Genomic DNA, 9,770 nt, shown 5'->3' on the forward strand with positions numbered 1-9,770 from the left:
GGTCACTGCAACCTCCGCCTCCTGGGCTCAAACAATTGTCGTGCCTCAGCCTCCCGAATAGCTGGGACTACAGATGCCCGCCACCATGACTGGCTAATTTTTGTATTTTTGGGAGAGATGGAGTTTCACCAAGTTGGCCAGGGTGGTCTCGAACTCCTGACCTCAAGTGATCCACCCGTCTTGACCTCCCAAAGTGTTGGGATTGCAGGTGTGAGCCACCAGGTCTGGCCAAATGTGGCTTTTTAAAATGCCCCAAATCCAACTCTCTTTCTTGGATATTGGATACAAGGAACACTTAATGATTCCAGGCTGTTTTTCAGCATGTATTACTTAAGAGAGTCTTAAAGTTTGACAGAATAGATTTGTGTTTACAATTTCCCTGTTCATTCTTTCACTACTTCAGAGCCTTCTCCTCAGGGTTGGTGATCTTATTCTGGACACAGAAGGAGGATTTATTTCAGATAGTTTTTAAGGGAAAAATTAAGACCAGAACTAGAAAGAAACTGTTATGAAAAGCTCTAGGATTTGGTGATGATATACTAGAAAAAACAGTTAAACTGAATACATTTATTTAACTCTTAATTCTTAATGAAAATCTCTTCCTTAACTTCCTTTAGTCTTTCCTTAATCTGTAATGAAAATTAACACATTGTTTTTTTTTTAAAAGACAAACTCTCAAACCCTAATGCTGATAAAATGTGTTGCTAGGGCTCTTCTGATTTTCTGCATATGTGTGAGAGTGTGTGTGTGTGTGTGTGTGTGTGTGTGTGTGTGTTGAGATAGGACTGCCTGACAGTTGCATATTTTCAGAAGTTTGTCATCATCTGGTAAACATTCTGGTTATGTCAGTCTAATTTGTAAACCAGTTGAGCATTTAACCAGGTTTCTGTGGCTAAAAAAAACTGGCATAGGCCAGGTGTGGTGGCTCACGCCTGTAATTCCAGAACTTTGGGAGGCCGAGGTAGGTGGATCACCTGAGGTCAGGAGTTTGAGACTGGTCTGGCCAACAAGGTGAAACCCCCATCTCTTCTAAAAATACAAAATTAGCCAGTCATGGTGGCACAAGCCTGTAATCCCAACTACTTGAAGAGGCTAAGGCAAGAGAATCGCTTAAACTCGGGAGTTGGAGGTTGTAGTGAGCCGAGATTGCACCACTGCACTCCAGTCTGGGCAACAAGAGGGAAACTCCTTCTCAAAAACAAACAAACAAACAAACAAACAAACAAAGCCTGATCATTGTTAGAAACCACAACTCTGAGGCTATTTAATATTTGAGTCCCTGAGGTTTTTTTTTTTTTTTTTTTTTGTCTTATTGAGACAGGGCCTAGCTCTGTTGCCCAGGCTGGAGTGCAGTGACCTGATCTCTGCTCACTGCAGCCCCCTCCTCCTGGGCTCCAATGGTTCTCCTGCTTCAGCCTCCCGAGTAGCTGGGACTACAGGTGCACACCACTATGCCTGGCTAATTTTTGTAACTTTCGTAGAGACAGAGTTTTGCTATACGCCCTGGCTGGTCTCAAACTCTTGGGCTCAAGCAATCCACCCACCTCAGCCTTCCAAAGTGCTGCTGGGATTACAGGCATAAGCCACCATGCCTGGCCAATACCTGAGTTTTTAAATGCCTTTTGCACACTCTGTGAAATATCTGGCTTAGTCTGTGATGTGGTTGAGTAGAAATCAGCTGGAAGGTTGCGCAGGGGCCAGGGGAATGTGCTGGATAGGAATGCATGCTCCTCCTCTTGAATATGTTGTTTTTCATTTGTGTCCTAAGTTTTGGCTGAGTTCATTTGAGATCCTCTGGGTGGATGATTTTTGCTTTATTCACAATTCTTGTTTATTAGAAAAGCAAACCCCATCACCTCTCCCCGTTCCCTCCTCAGGTTTAGAGTTACAAAAGTGGAACACAAGTCAAACCAGAAGGAACGGAGAAGCCTGATGTCTGTTAGTGGGGCTGAAACTGTCAATGGGGAGGTGCCGGCAACACCTGTGAAGAGAGAACGCAGTGGCACAGAGTAGCAGGTGAGCCGTGGTTTTGGTGACATTGGGGGCAGGGTGGCGCAGGGTGAGGAGAAGGTACTGGGAGCTTCCCAGGTGCTGTGGCAGCATAGGAATGGCATTTGGCAGGGAAATGGGAGAGCTTTCCGGACCCAGGAAGGCTGAGGGGGACTGAACATGATTACTTATCTGCCCAGAGCTTCTTGTAAAGAAGTCACAAACGTGGTGCCTCCAGGGGCTTGGCCTGTGTAGTAATGAGGATAGAGGATTACTTGTGAGGCAATGTGGCATAGTGGGGATTGTGGCAAACTAGAACTCACATCACCCACCATAAAGGGCTTGCGTTACCATGAGGCAGAAAGCGCCTAGTGTTGCTGCATCTTCTTGCATACAAAAAGACAAAATCTAGACTTTTAAAATGTAAAATCACTGATTTTTGATATTGGCAGCTTACATTGTTTTTTTTCAAACAACCATGCAGGCCAAATGACGTGTAATCTTGTCACCATTTCCAGGTAAACTGTGACTTGAAAAAGTCTGGAGCAAACAAACCAATCCTTTTTCCTTTTATTCTGTTGGAAACCAGTTTTCTTTGTGTCACAGTTCTGAAACCTCAATACGAATATTTCTCTTCCCACCAAATATTTTGAGGCAATTGAAAAGCCACAGTGATTTATTTCTTGATTTGGCAATTTTAAATTTGCAAGACACTGCTTAAAAAACAAAAAACAAAAATACACGCAGCCGGGCACAGTGGCTCACGCCTGTAATCCCATGTAATCCCAGCAGTTTGGGAGGCCGAGGCGGGCGGATCAGAGGTCACGAGATCGAGACCATCCTGGCTAACATGGTGAAACCCCGTCTCTACTAAAAAATACAAAAAATTAGCTGGACGTGGTGGCGGGTGCCTGTAGTCCCAGCTACTCAGGAGGCTGAGGCAGGAGAATGGCGTGAACCCGGGAGGCGGAGCTTGCAGTGAGCCGATATGTGCCACTGCACTCCAGGCTGGGTGACAGAGTGAGACTCCATCTAAAAAAAAGCAGAACAAAAACGTAAATAAGAAAACCACACACACACACACCAAAACCCTGTGATAAATTGATAGTGGCTTAACTTTCATCTTAACTCCTTTATTTCTGTTCCGGCTTGAGTGGTATTTATCCTTTCCATGTTTCTTATCCCTTGTAAAAGGGCAAGGGTGACAATTTGGGAGGGATCATGCCCTAAATGCTCCATGGAACCATCAGAGCCTGAACATGAAGACAGAAGAGTTTACACTTACATAGGGAGGGGAGGACGGCCAATGGGGGAGAGGTCAGCCAGGGTCCTTGAAGGTACAGGGACATAGCAAAACTGACATGAACCCTGGGGTCAGACTGCCAGGTTCAAGCTCCAGTGTGCCACTCAGTAACTCTGGGACCTAGGCAAGATACTTGAGCTTTCTACGCCTCACTGGAAATTGGAAGTGAAGCTCCTTGCCTCAGGGGCGGGAGTGAGATTTCCATGAAGTTGCACATGTGAAACGCTCCATCCATGCTACTGATTATTATCATGCAATCAATTCATTTTTGGTCGGTGTGGCTGAGTGGTGAAGAGATGTGGCTTTTGGGTGAAGCTTCTCTGATAATCCGCCGGGCTCAGAGGGTTGAAGGTGCTCTGGAAGTAATCTGGAACAACTCTGTGCACCTACATTTTCTGAGACATAGGGACTCTGATCATGTTCTAGTGCTAGTTAGCCCTTGCGGTTTTGCCTGTGGGGAGATCTGGCATCTGTTCCTGAGTTTAGGAACAAAATAGGAAACTTCTTAAAGAGAGAAACAATACAGAAAAGTCTACCACTGACTTCTCAGCCAGTTACTGGTGACCTTGGGGAAGGGAACCAAGAGGAATTTAAGAAGAGGACGATGCAGATGAGTAATAACAGCAGCTAAAGTTAATTCAATATTCTAGTCTTCTAGGCATGGTACTGATGTGTATCTCACATGTCATCATTATAAACCTCTCTGAATGGAGTTAGTACTATGATTGTAATTTTACAGATGAGGGGAAACTGATGAATGGGAAAGGTGAGTTACATGTTGAAGGTCATATAGCTGGAAAGAGGAGCATTCCGATTAAGGTCAGTGAAGGACTTGGCTGTGTGGGAAGAGAAGCATGTGGCTATTCAAGTCTTAGGTGAGGAAGGCCCAGTCAGCTTAGCTGCAAAGAAAGTATGGGTCATAAGAACAGGCTGAGTATGAGTCATCAACTGGGCAGTGAGTTGAGAGATGGAGCCGATTGCACCAGAAGACCTGGCTTGCCCTCGGTTAGGAACTGCAAGATGATCCTCTCGTCAGACTCACCTCTGATTAGAGCTTGACTAACTAGTGCCATGGGTGATTTTGGCCACCATGGCCCGGAGAGCGGCACTCTAGATCTGGGAAGTTAAAAAGAATTAGGATTGCTCAGCTGGGTTTTTTGGCCCGAATCTGACTGATTCTGACTATAGAAATTTGGTCCAAGCATCTGAAGTCCTGACCACATTTTACTGATTTTCAGTGAGATATTCTCTGCACAGCACGCTGTTATTCAGCAGGATTATATAAACGAGGATTGGATTTGATTAGAAGACATGGGTGTAAATCTGAGCTTCACAATTTGGACATTGTATTTAACTGCTCTACCCCTGGTTTCCTTGAACATGAAATAAGGTATTAAATTCATTGTTTTAATCCAAGAGCCAAGAGAAAGTGTGGGATATAGTTGGCTGTCAGTAGAAGGTAGTCATATTGTATTGTACTGCTCAAAGCACAATGAGCAAGAGTGACCTTCAAAGGGTATGTGTTTTCCGAGCCCCCAACTTGTTGTAATTGATTTTCAAATTAAAAATTAATTTTTTATTATGGAAAATTTTAAACAAACTCAAAAGTAGAATAATATCATGGATGTCCATGATCCATGGAGTAAATTAATTATAATACCTACAGTTTTTTGAGTACTCTGTACTTGGCATGCTTTGAAAGGCACATTCTGTGTATTAACTAATTTCTTTAATCCTCACGACAGCAGTTGGTAGGTGCTAGTTAGTACCCCATTTTGCAGATGAAGGTCTTAAGCACAGAGAGTTGAAACAACTTGTTTAGAGATATCAGCAAGAATGTGATAGAGTTACACTTGAACCTGGGCAGCCTTGCTTTAGGTGTCACAGACTTCATTCAACTGGGTCCAGGACAAGCAGTTCCCATGAGTAGAGCCTGCTCAAATTGAGACCCGCTGGGTGGCCATATCTAATTACCCCAATGAAGTATAGGCCCTGAAAAAGGAAGGAAGGGAATATTCATTGGTGTTTTAAAAATTATGTATTCATTAAAATTTTTCTTGCAGTTTTGTTTTCTTCTCAAATCTCATCCCCCACCAAAAATAGGTTTGGAACATTTAACATGACTTGATTTTCCAGCTAGAAAAATCCTGAAAAGTTTCCTTCTGGGCCAGACCCTCTGGTTCTTTCTGGTTCTAGACGAAGCCAGATCTGCATTGGAATGCAGCTGGTGAAGCAGGAGAGGAGTGCTGTGTGTCTTTTCTACAGTCTGATACAGTCTTTAGAGGTGTGTTTTTTCCTGAAAGAGATTTTTGCTCAAATTTGGATTTTTAGCCAAACAATGTTACTGCAGTATTTTGTTTTACTGTAGAACAGTCTCAAATATTCAAAGGCAAATGCATATCCACTTGTTGGTTAGGTTTCTTTTTTTCTTTCTGTTGTTTAAGGTGGTTGTTACCAGAAACTAGACTTAATATTCTAAATAGAATGTTATCAAGACTGGGGCAGGATTTCTCTCTCCCTCTTCTGGCTCCTTCTCCCTTTACAAACCCCAAATCTGATGTTGGGCATGGCCTCCCCTGTTCTTCTCACCCTGCTTTGTTGGCCTGCGTTCTTTTCTGTGGCTACATCTAACTTGCCCTCTTGCCCTCCGCCTGATTTATTTTGGCGATGCGGTTAAAATGGTGTCTTTTTTCTACAGAAAATGTGTTTTGGTTTCTCCTGAGAAGAATAAGCTTTTGTTCTTCAAAGTTAAATAAATCGAATTGCTTTCAGCCTCCAAATGCCACTGCCTTGTCTTCATTGTCACTGGCCTTTGGCTTTTTAAAAATGATCCTGTGCTAAGCATTCCATGTCGCATGTTTCTGAAATCTGCACTCTTTTTTCCCTTTGCTGATAGTGTCCTGTTGGAAACATTGATTTAGTGAGTTTACATAAGCATATTTTAAATTTTTTTAATTTAAAATTAGTCAGATTTTAATGGACACATGTTGCATATATTTATCATGTACACGTTGCAATGGCTAAATTGAGCTAATGAACATATGCATTGCCACACATACTTATATTTTTTTTGTGTGGTGAGAACACTCCAAATCTACTCTTAGCAATTTTTAAGAATGAATATATTGTTATTAACTGCAGTTCACCATGTTGTACAACAGATCTCTTGGAATTATCCCCTCTAACTAAAATGTTGTGTCTTTTGACCAACCCCTCCCCCGCCCCTACCTCTAACCACCTTTCTTCTCTCTGCTTCTATGAGTTCGGCTTTTTTAGATGCCACATGTAAGTGAGATGATGTGGTATTTGTCGTTCTGTGCCTGGCTTATTTCACTCAACGTAATGTGCTCCAGGTTTATCCATTTTATCTTCAAAGACAGGCTTTCCTTCTTTTTTTCTGGCTAAACAGTGTTTCATTATGTATCTATACCACATTTTATTCGTTCATCTGTTCAAGGACTCTTAGGAAGATTCCATATCTTGGCTATTGGGATTATGCAGCAGTGCACATGGCAGTACAGATATCTCTTTGACATACTGATTTCAATACCTCTGGATATGTACCAAGAAGTGGGATTGTTGGATCATATGGTAGTTCTATTTTTATTTTATTTTATTTTTTTTCATGAGACAGGGTCTCACTCTTGCCCAGGCTGGAGTGCAGTGGCACGTCGCCACTGTCTAACTGAAATTTTATGTCCTTTGACCAACATCTCCCCAACGCTCCCTTCCTGTTTTGCCCCCTTTTTAAATTGGGTTATTTGTTTTCTTGCTTTTGAGTTGTTTGCTTCTTGTATATTTTGGATAGTAACCCTTTATAAGATGTGTGGTTTGCAAATATTTTCTCCCATTTGATAAGTTATCTCTTCACTCTGTTCATTGTTTGCTTTGCTGTGCAGAAGCTTTTTAGTTTGATAAAATCCCATGTGTCCATTTTTGTTGCCTGTGCTTTTGGGGTCTTATGAAAAAATCATTGCCCAGATCAGTGTCATGGAACGTCCCACCTATATATTTTTCTAGTAGTATTACAGTTAGCGTTACTCTTATCAAAACAAAAATTAATAATATTAGACATCTCTTTTTATTTTTGTTTTATTATTCCGACTTTTGTATTGATTTTTATTTTAGTATTTTATTTTAGTGATTAAAAGCTTGGTTTTAAACTCCTTACTTTTAATTGTGCTACTTAACCCCCAGTGGTTTTGGGGAAGTTACTTAATGTTTTCAAGCCCTGGTTTTTTCATCTTTAAAATGAGATTGTTGCTGGACATACATGATATGATGTATATGTAGTTCATAAATCAATCCTTGGCACAGAGTATCTGCTAAACATTCACTGCTGTTAACAGTTGTCATGCCTGGTGGTCTTAATGATTTATTAGGTCATTTATCAAGCATCAACTTTTGGTACTGTGAATTCCTTTTTACATCTTAAGAGCATTACAGCTTTGGCCTCTCAGGACATCTCAGAAATAGATAGTATTTGTCAAGTCCCTTAGGAATTTGGGCCATTTTCTTGTTTGCATTAAGGAGACCTTAGAAATAACCATTCCCAGCCAGGTGCGGTGGCTCACGCCTGTAATCCCAGCACTGTGGGAGGCTGAGGCAGGCGGATCACAAGGTCGGGAGATCGAGACCATCCTGGCTAACACGGTGAAACCCCGTCTCTACTAAAAAATACAAAAAAAATTAGCCAGGTGTGGTGACGGGCGCCTGTAGTCCCAGCTACTCTGGAGGCTGAGGCAGGAGAATGACGTGAGCCTGAGAGGTGGAGGTTGCAGTGAGCCGAGATTGCACCACTGCACTCCAGCCTGGGCGACAGAGTAAGACTCCATCTCAAAAAAAGAAAAAGAAAAAAAAGAAAGAAAGAACCATTTCCTTCTTCCAAGAGGTGGAATTAAAATTAGTAACAAGGCAATGGAAAACTTTTACTGACAAGTTCTTTTCATTATAAAGATCAGAGGGTGGAATAAATTGAAATGCTGGACTGAGACGTTTTCAGCCTAAGCGTGACTGCCGTGCGGGTGCTCTGCTTTGGAATAAAAGTCTCCTCTTTGTCAAGACTCTTTCATGGCTCAAACTCCCTCCTGAGCATCCGTGGCTGGTCACAAGGTGGCCCTTCTGACCTTCGGCCGCCTTCATGTTCTCCTCTAACAGTGAGGAAAGGCTCCTTGGCTCCTTTTTTTGGCCTCTGTGATAGGAATTATAGTAGAAGCTCCTTGGGGACCCTCTTGAAAGTTGTACTGCTTGATTTGCAGTCCTCTCAATTGCTTTTCTTTTATTAATTCTCTAGGAAGCAGGTAATGATGAGAAACTGCAGGTACTACTAGTTAGTTTATTTTTTTCTCTCTCGCTGTAATTTTTTCAGGAAAAATCCATCTTTTTTAAAAAGCAAAAGGATCTCAGATTTGATGGGAACTCTTAAACTTGATCCACTGGTCTTATGGGGCAACGGAATATAAAAAGAAATTGCACCTAAAGTAGGCATGGATTAGGCCACCTGGCTTGGTTTTCCATGGCTAAACACATTTCTCAAAGGTAAAAGCAGTGTGATGATGCCTGCCCTACTCATGTCTGGAAGACTAAGCCCACTGAGTCCATCTTAAATGTGGAGGTGGAGGGAGGTTAGCATCTGCCCCGCACCTGCTCTGTGAAGACTAGGTAGGTAGAACCGGCCAGTCGAAGAGAAAAGCTGAGTGAGGGATGGGACTTTAGAAGCAGTTTTAGCAGTTGTAGGTAATAATATCCTATTTTACAGATAAAGAGCCAGGCTTAGAGGGATTAATGTTCCCCAAACCTCAGGGCTAGGTAGTGAGAGGGCTTGGATGGGAAGAAATTTATACTTGGGAGCTTACATGCTCAGTGGCCGTGGAGTGTGAGGGAGCTTTGCTTTTCTTGGCAAGAAAGCAAACTAGCTGCCCTTTCTTCACATAGCTCAGCAGCTCACAGAACTGATCATTCCAGCCTTGGGATGGCCTCCTTTGGCCCCCGATGGGATCATCTGATGAGCAGCTGATGGACTTTAGGCTCTGCCTGGATCAGGTCCACGTCTGTGAGCCATTCAGTTTTCTTCCAGGTAGATGAAGGTCATAGACTTGTAGACTTCAGAGCAGCTGTGATTGCTAGTTCAGATCAATGGAGGTACAATTATATCTTTAAAAAGTATTTCTTGGCCGGGCATGGTGGCTCACACCTGTAATTCCAGCACTTTTGGGAGGCCAAGGTCGGCGGATCATGAGGTCAGGAGTTCGAGACCAGCCTGGCCAACATGGCGAAACCCCATCTCTACTAAAAATACAAAAATTAGCTGGGCATGGTGGCAGGCACCTGTAATGTCAGCTACTCAGGAGGCTGAGGGAGGAGAATCACTTGAACCTGGGAGGTGGAGTTTGCAGGGAGCCGAGATCGCACCACTGCACTCCAGCCTGGTGGACAGAGCGAGACTCTGTCTCAAAATAAAAATAAAAATGAAAATAAT

General features: G+C 42.7%; 1 protein-coding gene across 1 annotated transcript in view; it reads left to right on the forward strand.

Annotated features, from left to right (window-relative positions):
- Positions 1 to 9,770, forward strand: part of RELL1 (RELT-like 1) — a 91,493-nt gene that overhangs the window by 50,998 nt on the left and 30,725 nt on the right. The window contains exon 6 of the mRNA XM_011949135.1: positions 1,878 to 2,016. Within this exon, the coding sequence (XP_011804525.1) occupies positions 1,878 to 2,013 (136 nt within the window). The 3' untranslated portion in view covers positions 2,014 to 2,016. The remainder of the gene's footprint in view (positions 1 to 1,877; positions 2,017 to 9,770) is intronic.

Source organism: Colobus angolensis, unplaced genomic scaffold (assembly GCF_000951035.1).
Source record: "Colobus angolensis palliatus isolate OR3802 unplaced genomic scaffold, Cang.pa_1.0 Scaffold29, whole genome shotgun sequence".
NCBI lineage: Eukaryota > Metazoa > Chordata > Mammalia > Primates > Cercopithecidae > Colobus > Colobus angolensis.